This window comes from Silurus meridionalis, chromosome 14 (assembly GCF_014805685.1).
Source record: "Silurus meridionalis isolate SWU-2019-XX chromosome 14, ASM1480568v1, whole genome shotgun sequence".
In the NCBI taxonomy this organism is placed as follows: Eukaryota; Metazoa; Chordata; class Actinopteri; order Siluriformes; family Siluridae; genus Silurus; species Silurus meridionalis.
In genome coordinates, this window is record NC_060897.1 from 10,635,617 (window position 1) to 10,658,101 (window position 22,485).

At 38.9% G+C, this 22,485-nt stretch overlaps 1 protein-coding gene across 1 annotated transcript in view; it reads left to right on the top strand.

Annotated features, from left to right (window-relative positions):
• Positions 1–9,715, top strand: part of fam20ca (FAM20C golgi associated secretory pathway kinase a) — a 48,849-nt gene extending 39,134 nt beyond the window's left edge. Inside the window, exons 5-10 of the mRNA XM_046866700.1 lie at positions 2,006–2,121; positions 2,598–2,778; positions 3,393–3,502; positions 3,679–3,760; positions 6,380–6,439; positions 6,619–9,715. Coding sequence (XP_046722656.1) covers positions 2,006–2,121; positions 2,598–2,778; positions 3,393–3,502; positions 3,679–3,760; positions 6,380–6,439; positions 6,619–6,865 — 796 coding nt within the window. The 3' untranslated portion in view covers positions 6,866–9,715. The remainder of the gene's footprint in view (positions 1–2,005; positions 2,122–2,597; positions 2,779–3,392; positions 3,503–3,678; positions 3,761–6,379; positions 6,440–6,618) is intronic.
• The last annotated feature ends 12,770 nt before the right edge of the window (positions 9,716–22,485 follow it).

A 22,485-nucleotide genomic window follows, 5' to 3' on the forward strand; every position in this document is an offset into this window, starting at 1 on the left:
TAATGTCCATATGGCCCTACCACCACAATTTCTGTACAATCCAGTATAGTAACCATAGAATATTAACCATATTTCCATAAGTAAGCAATAAAAATTTAATTGACTCGTGGGATAAAAATAATAATTATGTATTCTGCATTAATGTGCCATTAAAATCCCATATTCAGTGTGTGCTCGTTGAAATGTTCTCATGGTAATAGCAGGTAGCTGGAAGCTATAATAAAGACTGTTTTTGTAGTTTCACTTTCTGCCCTTTCTGCTCCTTCCATAGAAGATCTGGGCTTTGATCTGAAGCATGAAAGTAGATGACTCAACTCAATCTGAACCAAAATCCTTATCTTTGTATTTCAGATTATGCTGGTTTTAGACCCAAATGTTTGTTTTCATCAGGAAAACATGCTATTTTCACTTTAAAAAAAAACACATTAGCTCCCTATTAGCTCCCAAAGTCTTTCTTTAAGTCTATAACCAGCAATACCATACGAATCACTCTCATCATTAGACAAAATGGTATACTGCTCTCTTCCACCCTCTGGCCATAAGTTCATGTGTATGGGTGTAGGAAAACCAGGTGCATTGATGCTTACACAAGTATCAGTTTTACATAGAATTAGGCTTCACAAAACCCAAAAAGCAGCTTGGACCCCTTTTTCACATCTCAAATCCAACCAGCTCTGATTCTACACACATTTCTCAGACCCCGTCACTCGCCCCTGGCCAGCAGCCTGAAAAGCACTTAGCAGGATTGATTCGATCCAACTCCCCATGAAGTGGGCTGTGCGGATAACAAGGTGCATATGAGAGCAATCAAAAGTTGGGAGATGCTCCCCGCTGACTTTAACAAGGAAGCTCATAGAGAAAGAGTCTTTGTGCTGGGTGATTGTTGATTCAGCTTGTTGAGACCCACTTTATTTTATCCACTCTGATTTTTTTTTTCTTTTGAACAGTGAGCATAACACCAGCAGGCTTTGTCTTGCACTTTGGCACCTGTAAACCTGTTGATACTTTACCCCTTTGATATACGCTGCGGTAGGCTACATAACTAAGAAATTATACTTGAATTTCATATATAGCTGACCACACAGCCAGTGGAATATTTGATACCCAAAGATGAAATCAGATTTTATTATTAGGACATTTATTGGTTTTTGTAAGGTGTCGCAATTGCAAAACAAATTGAAAAAATTACCTGTGTTTAAGTTCAAGGATATACTATCTCTGCATGGTACCATGTAACCCATGGAAAGATTGTTGCCTTAAAATGGAATGGAGCACTGTATCCCAAGAGCTGGTCTACTTTTTTCTCTTTCTTTTGCCTTGCACCTTTCCTCTTCTATATGTTCTAATTGCACCACTAATCCCATATGGCTGACAGACTTCTGCTCACAAGGAACCATGCCGCCACACTGGGTTCTTTGTCACTCACATCTAGAGTGACCTGGCACTTTTGTAGTCTTTGAGAGGCTTTGTATACCAAGCTTGGGTTTCTGTCCCTCTGGGCTCTGGGATCCAGGCACCTCTGGAAAGTGAGTTTACAATGGCTGCAAGAAGCACTCAGAGAGACACCCCACCTTACATACATACAGTCTCAGTAGATGGTAGTGGAGTGTGGCCCGGATGTAGAAGTAAAAAAAAAAGTCAACCTTTAAAAGGCCAATAAGTAGCAGTCAAAGACACATCATAAAGCGGATGAGTAATGAAGGGCCTCCCAGGCTAAGACAGGGCAGAGTCAGCTGCTGTCAGAGAAAGAAGAATGATGAAATCATCATAGAGTCACTTTGAGAAATTGCTCATTCTTTTCATAAACCTGCAGCACTCCAAAGAGTTTGTACAGTTACATTATTATGCTTGAAATCTTTTTAAGTTACCGCAATATCCTGGTCAGTATTGAATGGTTCTGAAACCAATCCAATAAAGTGGGAATACAGCATTAATAGGACCATCAACAAATATTATGTGGCAAATAGCAATGTAATTTATGCAAATGTATGTTTTGGACGTTTAGAATTCTGGATTTCCGACGGGTTCCACCAGTGGCTGGCAGACTAGTAAATATGACGCGGGAGATTCGAGACGTGACCCGGGACAAGAAGCTCTGGCGGACATTCTTTATCTCTCCAGGTACCAGCATGCAGCATACCCACCTTTATTTACAGTGATGCATTACTTACATGACTTTTAGTGTATAGTGGATCTTGTTGTTTTACATTCTAGCATGTAAAAACTAATTTTCTGTTTCACTGTTAATATCTTAGATATTGTGCAACATATATAGAATTTGTTTACCTGAAGCACAAATGTTCATATGGCATCAATTGTGACTAGTGAAAAAGTAAAGTAAAATAAAATAAAATAAAATAAAATAAAATAAAATAAAAGGGGGCATAGCCACTTTGGGTTTATATCTGAATGTATGCTGTATACAGATATATACAACAGTAATTGTGTTACACCCCTGATTAACTCTAATTTCTATATTTTGAAATTATAAGTTTGAGATTTCATAATGTTATAAACTCCAACATTCAGCCCACGTAGAATCAGGATATAACTTACCATGTATAGTAACACACTCTTTCTCCTTTTCTTTCCTGCAGCCAACAACATTTGTTTTTATGGTGAATGCTCATACTATTGCTCGACTGAACATGCCTTATGTGGCAAACCTGACCAGATTGAGGGCTCATTGGCTGCCTTTCTGCCTGATCTAGCCCTTGCCAAGCGCAAGACCTGGAGGAACCCCTGGCGCCGCTCATACCATAAGCGCAAGAAAGCTGAGTAAGGCTTCTTCTCTTTACTTTTTCATTCACTTTATCTCAGGTCACCATATACCACCCTGCAAGTTCATTAAACTCACAAACTGCCTTTATCAGCAAAAAATCGTCGCCTTGCACAGCTGCCCCAGGACAATAGGCTGTCCATTCTGGAAAGACAATTTTAGTCAGATGGTCCACAGCATTTTTAAACTCAACATAATGCAAATCTACTGCCTGTATCAACAGAACAGGTCCCACCATTCCATCTGCTTTTACTGTTCATACTGTGAGACAAAAGCAAGGAAGCCTAATACATCTTTTTCTTGTTATATGCACAACCTTCTTCCACAATTCAGTGTAAATGAGACAGGCTCTGTTCACTCTCTCGGTTCTTTCATAGCCTCTGCATTAATCCAGAGCAGCCAGCCTGGGGTTGCACCATGCATCATAAGTGCCTCTTGGATTATCAGTATATTGTGCATGCAGTATATAAAGTACAGAGGAAGTTATGTGTCATAGTGTTGCATATTCTTTTCATTAGTTATATTTATGAACACTTGCAGTCAGTTGTTGCAACCTACAATAAGTAAAAACGATGCAGGAAATAAAAGGCACCGTCCTGTTCATTTTCTTCAGGTGGGAAGTGGATCCAGATTACTGTGATGAAGTAAAGCAGACTCCACCCTACGACCATGGCACTCGTCTGCTGGATATCATGGACATGACCATCTTTGACTTCCTAATGGGTGAATTTCTATCCAAAAACTAATGCAAACAAAACATTCTCATTATTATGCACGAGCATTACATTAAAATGTTTTGCTCGATCTGCATTACATTTATTTTCTTATCAATTCTGACAGGCACAATTTAGTCTTTAAAGAAGCAAAAACTTAAGTATGTGACATTTTGTTTTTGTCAGGAAACATGGATCGTCACCATTATGAGACTTTTGAGAAGTTTGGCAATGAGACATTCATCATCCATCTGGACAACGGCAGAGGGTGAGTCACCTTCAGCACCCTTTCACACAGTTATATCTGTGATTAGGTCCTCAAAGCATGCAAGCAAGAAAGCAAATACCACACATTCTTCCACTCAGCATCACTCTATCAGTCATTTGACACCATGGAAACTGGGGATATAATTGAAAACGTACTTAATTAAAAGTGAGATCAAGCTCAAGTATCAGGTCTATCAGAGTCAGTAATATATGTACTGCTGAAAGCTATTTGCAAAAAAAGATAGAGGTAAAATAAGTAGTGTGTAAATGTACAGTGTTAATGAAAATGCTGTAAGGCTCTACTGAGTGAGTGTGAAACTCCTCTTGTGTATTATGTAGCTGAATACCTTATGGCAATAAATAGTTCTGTGTTTATTCATTGAATTCATTTTTGCTGATGCTGCTGCTTTTTAAGAACATTTGGTATGGATAAGAATAGACCACTTTATCATGCTCCTAGAGCATCTTGGGGTTTCTCAAAACAGTATTACTGAAAAGAAAGAAGATAACAATGTTAACCCTGAGTTTCTACAATACAGTTTATTGCCTAACACCAGATATAAGGAGTCAGTAGTGTAGAAATAATTTGTTTAGGCATTTCATTTAAAAAATACAGTTTAGTTAAATTTTATTCTGAAATTATAATATATATGGCTGCTAATCTAACTATAAGGCAGTTTACCCTGACACCATCCACTAATAATTTATATTAATTATGCAGACCTACTATAGAGTGTTCCTTAAATAAGTAATAAAGCACAAGATGTGCAGTTGGAGGTGGGTTGCGGTTAGCAGCCAAAGTATATTTTAGTATATTTTAACTTTAAGTACACTCAGCACATCCTGTCAACCCAGCCATTAGGGTTGCACAAGCCAGTGCACTCTTAGTGCCGGTCCCAAGCCCGGATAAATGGGGAGGGTTGCGTTAGGAAGGGCATTCAGCGTAAAACATGTGCTAAGTCAAATATAGTTAAAATAAATAAACTATATAAATAAATATAATATAAATAAAGTTGATCAGTCACACCATGAAGTTATGGGAAAGAGTAATGGAAGCCAGGCTGAGAGAAGGGGTGACCATCTGTAAGCAACATGCCGAGGAAGAGCACCACAGACGCATTATTTTCTTTAAAAATGTTGATGGAGAAGTATAGGGAAGGTCAGAAGGAGTTGAATTGTGTGTTTGTGGATTTAGAAAAAGCATATGACAGGGTGCCAAGAGAGGAATTATAGTATTGTATGAGGAAGTCAGGTGTGCCAGAGAAGTATGTGAGGGTGGTGCAGGACACGTATGAGGACAGTGTGACAGCAGTGAAGTGTGCAGTAGAAACAACAGACTGGTTCAAGGTGGAGGTTGGACTGCCTCAAGGATCAGCCTCGAGCCCTTTCTTGTTTGCAGTGTTAATGGACAGATTGACAGAAGAGGTCAGACAGGAGTCTCCGTGGACTATAATGTTTGGCGGGTGATATTGTGATTTGTGGTGAGAGTAGGGAGCAGGTTGAGAAGAGCATGTAGAGGTGGAGGTATGCGCTGGAGAGAAGGGGAATGAAAGTCAGTAGGAGTAAGACAGAGTACATGTGTGTGAATGAGAGAGAGGGCAGTGGAGTGGTGTAGTTGCAGGGAGAAGAGGTGGTGAAGGTGGAGGAGTTCAGGTACCTGGGGTCAACAGTGCAGTGGAGCCGCCAGGAAGGAGAAAAATAGGAAGACAAAGGAGGAGGTTTATAGATGTGGTGAGGGAAGACATGCAGGTAGTTGGTTTGAAAGAGGCAGATGTAGAGGACAGAGGGGTATGGAGATGGATGATCTGCTTTGGTGACCCCTAATGGGAGCAGCCGAAAGAAGAAAAAGAAGAAGAAGACACTCAGAACATCCTGAACATTTTTTATTCCCCTTAACAGAGCAATCTGACAGCAACCAATCTTTTTTTTTTAAATTCAAGAATGGAATGTGGTATGTTTTGCCTATTTGTGGTTAACATTTAACATTATAGTGTTATCACTCACATTACAGCAGCTTCCCTTTAGCAGCCACTTTTTTTCTCTTGAACATAATAACACACATGAAAAGGCATAATGTCTTGTTACCAAGAAACCACAAAGCCCATAAAGAGAAACTCTTTACCCCTGACTGTTACAATGCACTGATACTGGAGTCTCTTTATAAAAAACCTCTCCATTTCAAACCTTTTTTTATATATGTTTTTGTAGTTTATGTTTATGACGTTTATGTATTACCCATAATGCAAGTTGTTACTATAGAAACTATATTGCATTAGAACTAACACATTTGTATAGATTTTGACTACCATCAGAACACAAAAGCACTTTGTTAGGAATAGTTTTTCAATTGTTAAAAGCTTTCACAACAAAGTAAGCGACATTTTGCATGTCAATATAAGCGGATGCCTTTTTTTAATCAGTTTTGTACTCTTGTGCTGTTTCAAACCTAGGCAGAAGCATGCTTAATCATTTGCTTGAAGTTGTTGCTGTTTTTAAAAGCTGCGTTATGGGAAATAAAGTGGTCTGAGTTTAGTCTGTGTAAGAATTGTAGGGAATATTGAAATTTACTTATTGATTTAATTAGCTAAATTTAAAAAATGTTTTCCAAAAATGTCAACAGATTCGGAAAACACTCACATGATGAAATGTCAATCTTGGTGCCCTTGAGTCAGTGCTGCAGGTAAGCGTATTTGTTTGCATGTCACAGGGTATTAAAAAGAATCTTTAATCTCTTTTTAAATCCCTCTGTTTTCTTGTGGGGTTTTTGCTTTGTTTTTCTTGCATTAACCTTCAACCCCTTTTTGGTCTTCACTACCTCTGAATTTCTCTCCCTCTTTCATGCTGCTTGATTTGACCTAGGGTAAGGAGGTCCACCTATCTACGGCTTCAGCTGCTGGCTAAGGAGGAATACCAGCTAAGTTTGCTGATGGAGGAGTCTCTTTTGCGTGACCGCCTTTCTCCTATCCTCATTAGACCGCACCTGCAGGCTCTGGACCGGCGCCTGCGCCTAGCGCTAAATGTGCTGACCGAATGTGTGGAAAAGGAGGGCTACAGCGCTGTAGTTGAGGATGACATGGAGCACCGTCAGACCTCTCGGACAAGGTAGTGGAGACAGGACCTACACCATGAGCCTCGTGCATGTCGTGCTTGAGACGCGTGTTTGAATTCAGTGAATTCCAAGAGACTCACCACCAATGCCTCTGAATTGCCACTCTGCATATGGAAAATATATGTCTGGTATGTCTACAGATGTCTGCAGAAGTTACAGATACAGAACTTTTGCTCGTTATGTGTAGACATGCTCCCCACGTACTTTAGACCAGAGGCATTACGGAAAAGAGGTCCATTTTCTTTCCTTTTGATGCTACCCACAAGCACACGGGATTGTATTTTATGTTCATTACATTTCGTTCTTTTTACTTTTGAAGTCCAAGGCTTGCATTGTAGCCAGTGGTGAAAGCTGCAGCACATGTTGTTTTGTTACACCCTTCTTTTTATTACACTGTTGGTTGTGCAAAACTAATTTATTAATTATTGCAGAATATTTTCATCAGTTCAGAATATTAATGAAATGGGAGATGTACAAAGATGTAAAGTAGAAGCACATAGAGACTGTTGACCAGGAATACAGTGATCACCTGCTTTGTTGCTTGAGATTTACCTGCCTTTAAAAGCCTGTTCCTTGATCCGGTGAAAATGGCCTGGTTTCCTGGAGCAGGTGTGTTAGATAAGGTTTCAGACTGAATTTTGTTCAAGGAGCAGGGCTGATGATTACCGTATTAGGCAACATGAGACTGGTAGAGGAGGTGAACTTTATTTACTACAGTTAGCATAGGATTATAGATATATTTATGGTTGCTGAATTCTTTTCTACGCAGCCAACGGTGTGTGAGATATTTTGCCTAAAGATCCTTTTAAGCTTTAAGAGTAGTGCTGCAGTGCAGCGCTCCTCCTGTGAGGGCCCATATACAACTTGTCTCCTCTCTGTGTGTGACCTGATTTGGTTTTCCTAATCATTTTCCAAAGCTTACACAGACACATCTGTAAATCGGACTAAATCCAGTGCAATCCAGTGTTATGTTTTTTTTATTTTTTTTATTCCATGTTGTGAACTCTGCACTTCCTTTCTCATTAGAGTTATTCAGCGCTGGAGTGAGTGTGACATTTTGGGTTATTCAAAAGTGCACTCTTGGTAAGAACTTGGTGGAAGAGTGCAGAATGACTCTAATTGGGGTTTTTTGTGTTGGCATTGACTCCAGTCAGCGACACCATGCTGAATGCACCTGTTTCCCCGTGGCATGGGGAGTTCTGCTACTACAGATGCAACGCTGCCACTGCTTGTTAATTCTGTGTCCTTTTTCTCTGCTCCACATGTGCAAAGAGATCCTTTCTTACTGGCTGCACTTTTGGGTTTTTTTGTTGTTTTTTTTTTTGCCACAAATGAATTAGTAAGCAGAATTCACAGCTCTGCATCAGTGTATATAATGCGTTCATGTTTTTGTATAATAAAACAAATTATCTGTATGCTAAGTTTGTTACTAGACATTTCTCTGACTTATGGCTATATCATAGTCACTGCAAATGTTTCAGTCACTTTTTATTTCTTTTTGACAGTTAAGTGTCACCAGATATACAGTACGGCTTTTCATTTTGACTGAAATCACCAGTTCTGAATTGTTTCTGAAACTATGGCCAAAAGGCAAGAGAGTGCCTTTATCATTCCTCATACTGAAACTAAGAAAAGTAAGATTTCTTTTTCATTTTATTTTAAAACTATGACACTGTCGGCCATATTCAGAGTTTAAAATTAATTTAAGATTGAACTTGGGTGTGTTCTTTCTTATCAGCAGGTGCAAAGAATTAGCCAAAACATTGGCAATATTTATTTAATATTGAACACAAACTAGAAAAAATTTGGTGTTATAGATTATATCATTGATCCAATACATTTTATGTGTGATAACCTGAACTCAATTTAGTATCATAGTATTGTTCATAATGAATTAGGTGTAGCATCTCATACACTTGCCAGGGAGAGACGAAGGAAGGACAGAATATAAATTAGGATGTGCTGAATCAAGTGCTATTTTATAAGCTACTGGAAGCATTTTGTTAAATTAAGGCAAAATTAAATTTTTTTTATTTGATATCACAATAGTAATTTTTTATTTAGTTTTCATTTGAAATTCTTTTAACTAAAGAAATGTATTTATTCCACAATTCTATTACTAGGCTAGTGCTTTTGTTTACTATTGGTGGTGGTGTTGAAAATATTGCAAATCCAGTCTCAGACACTTTTATTCAAGAAAAATCTGGCAACCTCCAAGGCATTGACTACATGCAGGTAATTTGCCTTAACTGAATTGGACAGCAAAAAATGTTTACATAAGCATATGCTTAAATTTCCCGACTTGGATTTAATTTGGCAACTCTAAATATGGCCTTAGGTGCACTTGTGTTGTTTTATTTTCATATCTAAAAATGATGCATTTGTGCAAGATTTTGTTTCTCATTTGAAATGAACATTGAGACAGTATAAAAAATGCTATAATTTAAACACCAACCTACAAAAATATGAATGAAAAATCAGTGCATTTGTGTGTTTCCATGTAAACTCAGTGCCTGTGCAATGATAGAGTTACTTGAATGTGTCGGGATTCATCACAACTGGACCTACAAACCCTGAGCTCTGGACTCAGACTGGCAACCTGAGGGGATTGTGCATTTCTCATCAGGGAGGAGGTGAGATTTCAGATGAGCTGAGTAAGCTGGAATAAGTCCCTATGCTTTCATTGTGTATGTGTAAATATCTATTAATACTCTACACTGAACCCAAGGCTGCATTCAACAGCCAAAATGCTTCTGGGTTATTTTTTCCTTCTCTCTTAACGCATTGTTACTGTGAAGACTTGTTTGCAAAAGATAATGGTGTGCAATAAAAAATTAAGATGTTGAATGGTTGTGTGGGGTGCGATACTGAATGCAGTTAGAAATCAAAATAAATCATGTCACTTTGGCCAATGTCTTAAAAAACACCTCAATGAAAGTGTTTGGCAGACAACCTTATCTAGAGCGAGCACATTAGAATTAAGGGCCTTGCTCAAGGGCCCTGCACTTGGTGAAGCTGGGATTTGAACTCACAACCTTACAAAAAGGAATCCTACATCTTGACCGCTGAGCTACCACTTTTAAAAATATGTACATGGCCAAATGAATGCGGCCATAATAATTCTGTTTGGCTTAATTGTACTGTTTGTGCTCTTTAAAAGAATACAATAAATTGTGCTTTACCCTGTGCTGTGCTGTGCATCGACAAAAAACTTGCTTACTCAGGCCCCCATTATAATGCAGGTTTGTGGGCTATCATTAAACATTTATGCAAAACCATGCTTTAATGAAACCTTCATTCAAACATGAATTGTGCCTCTTAATCTCTAAAATTCAAACCTTATTGGGGGTTACTTGTGTACTGAAACATAACAGGCATGTAGACAAGAAAGTGTGTTTGATTACTTTTTTTTAATTAAAGTGTATCATTAAGTGTATCTAAATGTAATGCGCAGTAACGCTTACTGTTGTTTATTGATGGAGTTACTCTCTGTCTCTCTGTACAATGAAATGTGTTGAAATTCTTGTCCATGGTAATCCCAAATACACTACACCTCTAGTAGATCGAGATTAGGTTAGAAAATATTTGAACATTCCATTAATTTATTCAAGATTATCACTGCCTCAAGGCTGAACTCAAGACTTTTAGTGTATATATAAAATCGGCAAGAGGTCAGTTCTCTAAACTCTCTAAACTCTCTCCGAATTTGTCTTCCATTTAGTGACTGGAAAAATATATGACTGATGTCCAAAGTAGGACAGTGTGTTTATGAAGTACTCAAAAGTACACTGGCTGCATTCTAAAGTAAATAATAAATATTCATGAATACATGCAATACTTCATTCTGACCACCAGGTGGCTAAATACTGTTCTCGAAAGTTGTTTGCAATATGTGGCAACTTTATGCATTGTTCATGTGTAAGGCACATCAAGCATATAGTTCCTTAGGTGTTTCATGTAAGCTGAATTGAAGAGAGACATTCCTGTAAGTAAAAGCTCTGCATCATACAAGTCCTAGCTTATTCAACAACAGACTATAAAGATTATTATCAACAGTCTCCTGGCAACAGACACCTGGCTGGGGGAAGCCAGGGCTGGCTGTAAACAAAGCGGTGATAGGTGAGGTATTTAGTTCCTAAATAAGCTGCACGCTTGTATTTTGTTGTTGTTGTTTTTTTCACTAAGGGTGTCTGAATGATTTGTATATTAAACCTTAAAATCACTATGAGCATTTTTATTGAATCAAATGTGTACTGTAACATTTCTGAGTTCTAGAGTCTTTTTTAGTTTGATTAACAGTCCTGACTTCAGCCACAATGCCATTCTGCTCCCTGTGATTTCAGTTGAAAGTATGCAGCATTTGACAAAAAATCTGATACTTTTACCTAAAGACTACAAATAAAACTACAGAAAGCAATCCTTTAAAAAATACATTTCTACTTGTAAACATGGTCCCCATAAGCCAGAATCTAGCAAGTGACATCAAATCAACATGGCTGCTCATTGCATCAACAGTTAACATAGTAGCACTTCTTTATCATTTGCTGTATAGACCTTTTTTTTTTTTTAAATCAGTCAACCTATAGACTTATTAGTTTAGATTTATATGTGCTTTCTGAACATCCTATTCCAAATATAGTCTGCATTTTCTGTTATAATACCTCCACTCTTCTTGGAAAATGTTCCACCAGATGTTGGCATTTGCTTGTGGTGTTTTGTGCTCATTCCACCACAAGGGCAGTAGTAAAGTCAGGTACTGATGTAGGGTGAAGATGCATGAGGTGCAGTTTAATTCAAAACAAAAGTTTTTTGTTATGGATGAAGTCTGAGCTCTATAGTAGGCTATTCAAGATCTTCCACTCCAAAACCTGATTTAAGCACAGAGGCATTGTCATGCTGGAAGAGGTTTGGGTCTCCTAAATCTAATGAAGTAAAATAAAATGCTACCACATCCAAAGGCATTCTATAAATGATTGCCTCCGAATATGTGAAAACAGTTTGAGGAAGAATCACATGTGACTAAAAAAGTCAGGTGTCCCAATACTTTTGTCCATGTAGTTTATATATAAATACAATAAAAGCCTCTTGACTTGACTTGTATATATTTTGCCACCGTTGTACTTCCAGTTTAAGTCATATGCAGCATTCACCCTTATATAAGCTCTACCTAAAGAGAATAATGCAGCAACATTTCAATCTTCTCTTTCTGCTCATCACCTGTGCATTCTGTTAACACAGTTCAGGTTACAAATCACCAACTTTCATGTTAATACCATCATCAACACCATCCTAGATTGCTAAATTCCCACAGTAACTCTGCTATATCTGTATATCTGTGTCAAACTTGCAATGAGGCTGCTAAGCTTCAGGTGTAGGAGCATTTAAAATTATATAACTCTCTTTATATTCTATTAAAACTGTGCTATCAGTGTCCCCCTGTGAAACAACAGCAACTTAAAATACAACACTAAGAACTCGAGATACCTCACAAGTGCGCTGATTTTTTTTCTCCCCGTTTCCTCATTATATATGCATTCACTTTGCCATTCACTGTTAATTATTAGGCAAAAGGGCTGAACTGCAATACATGATCAACACCTATGTAAGCTGTCACATCAGCTGCCTTAATTTTACAGCTTTTTTCTCTCTACGAGGAAGTGCGTGCTGCAACAATGCTAAATGAAGTCATAAATATGTTATGAATATTAATGAAGGGAAACATGCGGTGTGATTCAGTAGTTTCTGATTAATACTATTTATGAGGACTATTTACATGTGAACAAGCTGTGTGTTCATGAACACCAGCACCTACAGATGGTGAAAGGGAATAAGCAGCCTGGAAGACTGCTGTAATTTGTACAGCATGTACAGTTTGCAGAAATAGCCAAAAACTCCAGACACTTTTGCATATGTACAGCATGTGTTGGGCATTTGGTATTGATATGGTATGGTATGGTATGGTATGGTGTTGTATGGTATGGTATGGTATGGTATGGTATGGTATGGTATGGTATGGTATGGTGTGGCGTGGTATGGTATGGTATGGCATGGTATGGTATGGTATGGTATGGTATGGTGTGGTATGGTATGGTATGGTATAGAATAGAATAGAATAGAATAGTGTGGTATGGTATGGTATGCCATGGTGTGGTATGGTATGTTATATAATAGAATAGTATGGTATGGTATGGTATGGTATGGTATGGTATGGTATGGTATGGTATGGTATGGTATGGTGTGGCGTGGTATGGTATGGTATGGCATGGTATGGTATGGTATGGTATGGTATGGTGGTATGGTATGGTGTGGCGTGGTATGGTATGGTATGGCATGGTGTGGTATGGTATGGTATGGTATGGTATGGTATGGTATGGTATGGTATGGTATGGTGTGGTATGGTATGGTATGGTATAGAATAGAATAGTGTGGTATGGTATGGTATGCCATGGTGTGGTATGGTATGTTATATAATAGAATAGTATGGTATGGTATAGAATATTATGGTATGGTATGGTATGGTATGGTATGGTATGGTATGGTATGGTATGGTATGGTGTGGTATGGCATGGTGTGGTATGGTATGGTATAGAATAGTATGGCATGGTATGGTATGGTATGGTATGGTATGGTATGGTATGGTATGGTATGGTATGGTATGGTATGGTATGGTATGGTGTGGTATGGCATGGTGTGGTATGGTATGGTATAGAATAGTATGGTATGGTATGGTATGGTATGGTATGTATGGTATGGTATGGTATGGTATGGTATGGCATGGTGTGGTATGGTATGGTATGGTATAGTATGGTATGGTATGGTATGGTATGGTATGGTTTGTCAATGACAGTGGTGAAAATTAGTTTTGGATTAGAAATGTTGAGTCAGCACTTCAAAAGCCAAGCTTCCGGTTGTAAGTCTATGTTGTGTGTTTTAACTAACTGTAAAATCTGTTAATGGATGCGGAAAATATGAGAAACTAGAATTAATAAAGTCACAATCAAACCATACACTACTAGTCCACTATCAACTGTAGCCGTCAGGAGATCTACAAACCAATCTATCAACTAATTCTAAAGGTTTATGATTCTATTTATGAGATTTAAAATATATCAATTAAAAAAATCAATACAGATAATGAGTAGGAATAATTTTAAAAATGGGATGAATAGAAACTGTATGCTCCAGTGCCACAATTTGTAGAACTGTGTCACATAATTTCGGCTAGGGGGCAGCATAGGATTTACATTTTGGTGAATGAGAGGAGAATATTTTTCCACAAGATGGCACTGCAAACTCATTGGGATTCTGTGAAATCACATTTGACGAATAATGCACCCAGAAATATAAACTAATGGAATCTGAATATTTCTTATTAAACGATGCTGATTTAAAATTATAGTCTATATGGTAACCAGGAGACATGAAATGTCCCAACAACAGTCAGACGCTTAGAAATCGGAGGGATAGAAAAGAGAAAATAATCATGGCAGGGATTGCATACAGAATCTTCTGCAAGCAATAGACTAGAGGAACAGCAAACAAACTAAAATCCTGTAGGAGCTTCAGGTATAGAAAATAAACAGTAATAAACTAAACAGACAAAGTATTGATAAGTATAAAGCAGGTATAGAGTTGGTCTGTGGGGGAAGGAAAAAAAAATGAAAAGGACCTACAGAAATAACAAGAAAATATCTAAACAAAATGTGAAATTTAAATGGCTGTCCCATTGGCAAGAGAAGCACTCTAGGCTGAAGGCTGGAAATTGCAAAACTCTTTTCACCAAATATTAAAAAAATACATTAAATGTCTTTGTATTTGTCACACTCCATGGTGGGGGTTAATGCCTCATTAAAAAAAAGGAAACATTTTGTGTTGTTTTGTTATTGTGAAGAGGTGTGACTTGTTTGCACAGTAGGAGGTTCACACCCCTCTATTTTCCTCTCACCAGCAGCTACACACAGTCATGATACTCTACATAAAGAAAACAGTGTCCAAGTTAATCTTATAACAGACTTATGGAAGGTGATACAATAATGTTTGGTTCATACAGATCGAAAAAGTTGATATGTCGATTTCTATTTGTTGTTGGAATAGAACGCTAGTGTACTGTAAGAAGGGGTAATACTTAGTATTGTGGATGAAGATACAGCATATAGAATATATGTTGGATAATAGATGTCCCCAGGTTGCAGTGAATTATGTGTGACCAAAGCAGAAATTAAACAGAATGAACATGCGAGATGTAAGACTCTCGAGTCACCACCCATTTCATACACTAGATGGCGTAGTTACTGTGTTATTTAAGTGTGCTTAGTGAGGCATTAAATATCTGATCAGCCTGTAGGCCGATTCACAACCAAAATGATGCAAAAAGCGAGCTTTTTTTCTCAGATCACCCTTTCTCATTACCCATTATATCACCTGAGAACCTACGAACACAAAATGGAGTCAGGAAGCAGCAGCAATGACTCAGCAGCAGTCAGCTTGTCAAGCTTGTAATGAAAACATGGTGATGTATTCTTTCATCGTCTTCAGTAACCAGGTCAGGGTTGTGATGGATCAGCTCAACCCAGAATTGTATTTCCCACATACTGTACAGCATTTGTGCTGTCACACTGGTTACATTTCACCTAGAATTACAGTGGTTGTACTCCATTATTATGATTCTGTCACTTATCTTCAAGTCCACATAGCCTTCTAGCTTAACTAGTAATGAGCTGAAGTAAAATGTATTGTCATCACAATGTTGGAGGTACACAATTTTATTGGTTGTTTTTGGATACACTCGCATTACATTTTCTCTTCATTTAAATCAAAGAACCAAACCTGTTCCAGAATGACAATGTGCACAAAGCGAGCTCTATGAAGATATGTTTTACATTGTTTTACATGTTTTACATACAAGATTTTGAGTGGCCTGCTATAGAGCTCTGACCTCAACCCTACTCAATACATCTGGATTGAATTAGAACACTGACTGCACCCCAGGCCTCCTTACCCTACATCAGTAACCTGACCAGAATAGACTACTGTAATGCGTTACTAGGTGGATGTCCTGCATCATTAATAAACAAGCTTCAGTTAGTCCAGAATGCAGCAGCCAGAGTTCTTACAAGGGCAAGAAAATATGATCACATAACCCCGATCTTATCATCCCTACATTGGCTTCCTGTTAAGTTTCGAATAGACTACAAACTATTACTTCTCACCTATAAAGCACTAAATGGTTTATTTCCCATGTATCTATCCAGTCTTTTAACACGCTACAATCCGTCACGCTCCCTAAGATCTCAAAACTCTGGGCTTCTAGTAGTTCGTAGAATAGCAAAGTCCACTAAAGGTGGTAGAGCATTTTCACATTTAGCTCCTAAACTCTGGAATAGTCTTCCTGACGGTGTTTGGGGCTCAGACACACTCACCCAGTTTAAGTGTAGATTAAAAACATATCTTTTTAGCAAAGCCTACACATAACATATGTCTCACATCATAACCTTGTGCTCCAGAACATCTGATCACATGCACATTATCAACTTGTGCTGTTAATATCATGAACAGCAGCTACGCTAATTCCTTTCCACTGCTTCTCTTTCTCTCCCCATCCCGAGACACCCTGAGGTTTGGCCAGCTTCAGTCACCTCCCACCTCATGATGATTACGGACCTTTGAAGAAGTAGATGCCGAACTCGCAAACATCCCGAACCATCTAGAGACGTACCAGTGCCATTTGGATCCCGCTACATGTGTGGAGTTTTGACATTGGACCTCCTGGAGTGTTTAAAGGCTCTGGCATGGAGAAGCTGATGCTGGATCTGTGGTGATCACAAATGCTGAGCTCATAAAACTAGGAGCTACTAACCATATAGACTGTTTAAGACTGCAGAAAGAACATCACTTATAAACTTATACTCCAGTAATCATGTTAGTTCTCACTGTCCAGTGTTCTGTATCGTTGAAAGATTTATGATCAAACTCTCGATGTCACCCAGATGAGGATGGGTTCCCCTTTTGAGTCTGGTTCTTCTCAAGGTTTCTTCCTCATAACATCTAAGGGAGTTTTTCCTTGCCACAGTCGCCACGGCTTGCTCATCAGGGACAAATTCACACCATTCACCATCACTGTTGATTTGTGTAAAGCTGCTTTGAGACAATGTCTGTTGTGAAAAGCGCTATATAAATAAACTTGACTTGACTTGACTTGACTTTACAAATACCATCATGGCCGAATCAGCACAAATCCCCACAAGCATACTCCAACATCTAGTGGAACACTTTTCCAGAATAGTGGAGGTTATTATTTCAGCAAATGAGGACTAAATGTAAAATTGGTTGTTCAACAAGCACATACATATCCTATGGCCAGGTGTCCACAAACTTTTCCATATTGTGTATTTGCTGTTAGCACATACATTAAAAAAGTTTAATTATTAAAATGTAAAAACTGTGACTTTGTCCAGGTTATTGGCTATGACATTAATGGGGCATAGCTTATTTGAGCGACAGGTTATTGAAAGCTATGTTCTTGTTCATCCAAAAAATAAAACCTCTCTGGTACTATCTGGTACTAACTAATTAGACAGCAATTAAAACCATGCACCATCAGATCCAGTTTTAAAATTTTACATGAATAATTCTCAGGCTTTTGCAATTAGTATGAATGACACTGGCTGACTTATTCACTTGTGAACACCACTAATGCCTGTAACCTTTGCCAGCACTTTATTAACTGGTTGTCTGTATGCTGACCAATGTCCATGCTTGTCTCTATAGCAACACCGAGCATCCTGCATGAGCATATACACACATTTTTGCTTTCTGTTAATCATGATCACGTTACAGCCACAGAAGGCCAGAACTTGGCTGGTTAATTAAAGCCAATGCCTGCTGGTGACTTGTGGAACTGCAGCGTCAGGCATTGTTAAATAATTTCTTATAAACCACCATTAAAAATGTGACGCTGCGGTCTTTACAATCTTTTCCATATATTTACTTGGCCAGACAGATCTATTTTTTAGGCTTAGGTTTTTTTCACCACCACAGGTCCAGATTGCAATCTCTAGGCTGGTATGGCTGGATGCAGAATGCACATGCATACTGACTATGAGCTCTGCAGAAAACATACTTCAATTTACCTGAATTTACAGGATACATAACATGATACTCTAAACAGACTAAAGTGTGTGGACTCCTGACTATAACATTTTTAAACATTGCATTCCAAATGTTTTCCCCATCTGCTATAATAACTTTCAATATTCTGGGTAAATGTTTCACTAGTTTTTGGAGTGTGCATGTGGAAACGTGTGCTCATTCAGCCACAAGAGCATTGGATACTGATGTAGGGTGAGGAGGCCTGGGGTGCAGTCAGCATTCCAATTCATCCCAAAAGTGAACAATAGGGTTGAGGTCAGAGATCTATAGCAGGCCACTCAAGTGTGCAGAACAGATTTGCGTCTCCTAGTTGATGAGGGGAAAATTCTGTTTGTGCATCCTATGACATCCTATAGAAGAACCACATATGGAGATGTCAAGTGTGCAAATACTTTTGTTCATATATTGTTTTAAGTCAGTGTAGACATTTAATGCTCTTACAGTCTTGTTTGTGTGATAAAATTATGCACAAATATGAACAAGATCATCATTATCATATATCAAAGTCATATTTCTCTCTGAAATATTGGTCCAAATTCTTTAATTTTCAAATGTAGGAATGCTTTAGAACTAGGTGGTACTATATCAGTATTAAACTCCTACAATTAAATACTTTACATATATCATTAATCAAATATTCGACCCAAAGGAAATGCTAAGAAAACTAAAGCAAGTATCCATTCCCTTCTTTCTACCGTTCTGTGCTGTCTACAGGCCTTATTCTTTTTTCCTAATGCATAGAAACTTACCTGTGATTCTTTTTATTCATTCTAAGGGTTTGATTGATGTGCGAACACGTTTGCACCTTGAGAATTGTGCTTTAATTGAGTTCAGGTTGTGATGGCTAGTGTTAATTATTATAAACACTGAGCCCAGCACTAAATTAACATCTATAATACTGCATGAACTTATGATATTCTTAATTTTGGTTCTGACTGGGTGTTGATTCAGCACAGGGGATTTCACTGTGTAAACAAAATGCTTAACAATTCTGAAACAGCTTTAAAAAAAAAATTTAGATATAGAGTAGATGTTGATAGATTTAGAAAATATTTTTTGCATTTATCAAGGTAGGCTTATTGATATTTAGGAAAACTAGGATAATAGTAAGCACTAGAAATGACATGAATTGTGCATTATCATAAAAAAAATGTATTTGATATAGAGCAATTATCAGATCAGGTGTGGTTCAAGGTTTCCCTGGTTTTCCACTCACATTAGTTTCAAATTCGAATTCATATATATATACACAGTTGCTACAAGGGAGAACTACAAGTAACACGAATGAATCTCAGCTTAGTCATGTAAACATGGAGTAAATGGTACTATATATATACATCCTGCTTCACATACCTTACGACGTTACTAAAAGCCACGTGACTGAAAGCAAAAAAACACAGGCAAAAGAATTACTGTAATAAATAAATGTTGTTCTGAACTTGTAGATAGACATCTAGGGGGAAACAAGCTTTTTGCTGATATATTGTATTTTATACTGTTTGACCGCTGGGGCTAGCTGGGTACATCCAAGCAGCCAATCTCTGGTCCCCTGGTGTGCGATTGCGTCTGTCAAGGTTGGATGATTACATGTCGTCTTGCATAAAAAAAAGAACGTGGAGACGGGAGAAATCCCAAATGAGTTCCCATGACCTGCTGGTCAGAGCCTTTGATGCAAAATAGGGCTTTGTGTCAGAATAGCTGTGAAAATAACTATTGAATAGAGCGAGTATTGCACACACCACACGGCACACAAAAGCTGATATAAAGCAGCTATAATGTGCCGTATGTAGAATGTGCTATCACAAGATATACACCTTTCACAGGTGAAATAAAGCTTTCTCTTTCTTCTGCAGGGGAAAAATGCGCAGAGGTTTTTTTGCAGCTGGAGTGATAGGAAAAAGCACTGCTGATCATATAGGCTTGCTGTTGAGGTAAGAGAAGGACAGATTAAAGGATTCTGTTCTCCGCCTCCTCATTTTCATTCATGGCACAATCAAGGACACACGCAAACACACTATACTGTGATTGCTCTTGCGTTTTTTCACACTTTTCCTTACTGGCAGCCTGCTAAAAATGTTGTAATCCTTAAACCAACAGAGGCTGGATCATCAGTAAATGCAAGTTCCCACATGCACCCTCACGTACACATAAAAAACTTATAGCACCCTCTCGCTGAACCTAACCTGAGCAGCTTGAAACAGGCATCTATCATCTCTCTCTCTCTCTCTCTCTCTCTCTCTCTCTCTCTCTCTTTCTCTCCTTAGTTGACAGCGTTGGAGTGGGTGGCCGTCTGTGTTGACTGACGCCCCTTCCTCTTCTCGCTATCACAACCACACACATTCATGCTCATCTATGTCTCTCTCTCTCTCTCTCTCTCTCTCTCTCTCTCTCTCTCTCTCTCTCTCTCTCTCTCTCTCTTGTTCTCTGCTTCTCTTCACATTGGTTGCACAGCCTGAGAGACTCACTAGCAGAGGCAGCCCCCCCTCCAAGCTAATTCCATTATACATTCGGTGTGGAAGTAAGGGCTGCTTTCTAATTGCTTTCTTATCCCCAGAGCCCCCCACCTCTTTCTCTCCATCTCCTCTCTCTCTCTCATCTCTCCCTCTCTGCCCTCTTCACTCCCCACAACAGCACCCCCAGTCCCCCATTCTACACACCCCCTCCACCCGCCCCGTTCTGAACATGGCAGTGACAGCAAGCAGGAAAGCGAGATAGATAGAGCGAAAGTGTGTGTATGTGTGTGAGAGTGAGAGAGAGAGAGAGAGAGAGAGAGAGAGAGAGAGAGAGAGTGAACAAGGGAAAGAGAGAGAGATAGAGAGAAGGAGAGAGAGAGAGGAGTCTGCCGTTGACAGGGAATATCTGCTGCCATTTTTCGCCTTGCAGGAGGCGCTTGCAGGAGCAGGATCTGGGCAGAGTACTATAGCAGGTAGGCACCCTTTACTTCCTCATCATTCCAGTCTGAGCCTCATGAGCAAAATGAATGCTGGGAATTCAGGGACGATGGGCAAAATGCGCTTGATACAGGGGGGCGTGTTGGAGGACAGAGCATGCATTCGTCTGGAGGCTGGTCCACGATCAGCTTTTTTTTTCATTACTATGTCGTTCAATGTTAAAGAAAGCATGATATCCACACCCGCTCGCCTGTGCACAGAGAATCTTATTTATTTTTCTCTTTTTAATGTCTTTCATGTGCAGACTTAAGGTCCAAGCCAAAAGCAGCATGCTGCATGTGTGTCTGTTTTGATGACGATCTCTGATATCTGTTTTTATATCAGCCTTGCTGTCCCGGGAGGCTGCTGGCTTTACATAGAAAAATGTGACAAGAGCTATATTTAAGTTGTTTTTTTTCTAGAGAACAGCCAGCGTTCTTGTGATATAAGGCTGACACATAACTTGCATCTCGAGTTCAAGACTTCTGTTTACATAGACCATACATAACCTGTAGGGTGCGAGGGGTGTGATTCATAGAAGGGTAAACATCAACCTAGGATGGAGTGTGTGATGTTATTGCAAGGTTGCATTCTGGCATTATGTTTAGGTGTTTGTGGAGAATATTGTTGGGAAAGGTTTTAAGAGTGTGTATTTTTTTCCTCATTGGAAAAAAATAATGATCACATATTGACATGCAATAATGATGTAATGAAGACCTTTGGCTGATCTTTGAGGAGAGACTAGAAAAGCAGAAGGATTATATTAACTGAGATTAAAGTTATAATCTACCTCATTGCGAGCCATTTAGATCGTAATATAAGTAGGTGTGTGTGTGTGTGTGTGTGTGTGTGTGTGTGTGTGTGTGTGTGTGTGTGTGTGGCACATGCACATACTGTGCCCTTGATGGGGGAGACGTGCGAGACTACGACAGCCCTAACCTATAAAACGCTGCACTGAGACTGCAGTGTCACAGCTGAGTGATATTGATGCTCCTGACAGCCTCCTGCTTCGCAAGACTGCATTTCAGGAGAAAGGGAAGCAATTTCATGTACATGCGTGCATGTGTGTGTGTATGCGTGTGGTGTGTGTGTGTGTTTGTGTATGTTTGTGTGTGAAATAGAGGGATCTGGAGGTGGGAGAACAGAGAGGTGTGAGGCAGAAGGAGGCGGGTGAGTGGGAGAGAAAGAGCAAAAGAGAGAGAAGTAGGAAGGGAGGGAGGAACGGCAGAATCGATGCATGAGTGAATTAGAGCCAGTGCAGAGGCTGATATTTGCAGCGGCCACAACCACGCTGAATATGTCAACAATAAAAATTATAGGCACCAAAAAGACAAAGTTTCCATCTTAAACAGGTCCATGCTATACATAACACATACAACACACAATACCTCATGCACACACAAAACCCCTGAATGTTTAGTGACTGCTTATACAGTTTATACATCTAAGTAGTGGTGGGGATGAGGGCTGATGCAACAACATGAAACTGCCACCTGAGGGTCAGTATGGGGGCAGAAAGAGAATGGAGAAATCGAGAGA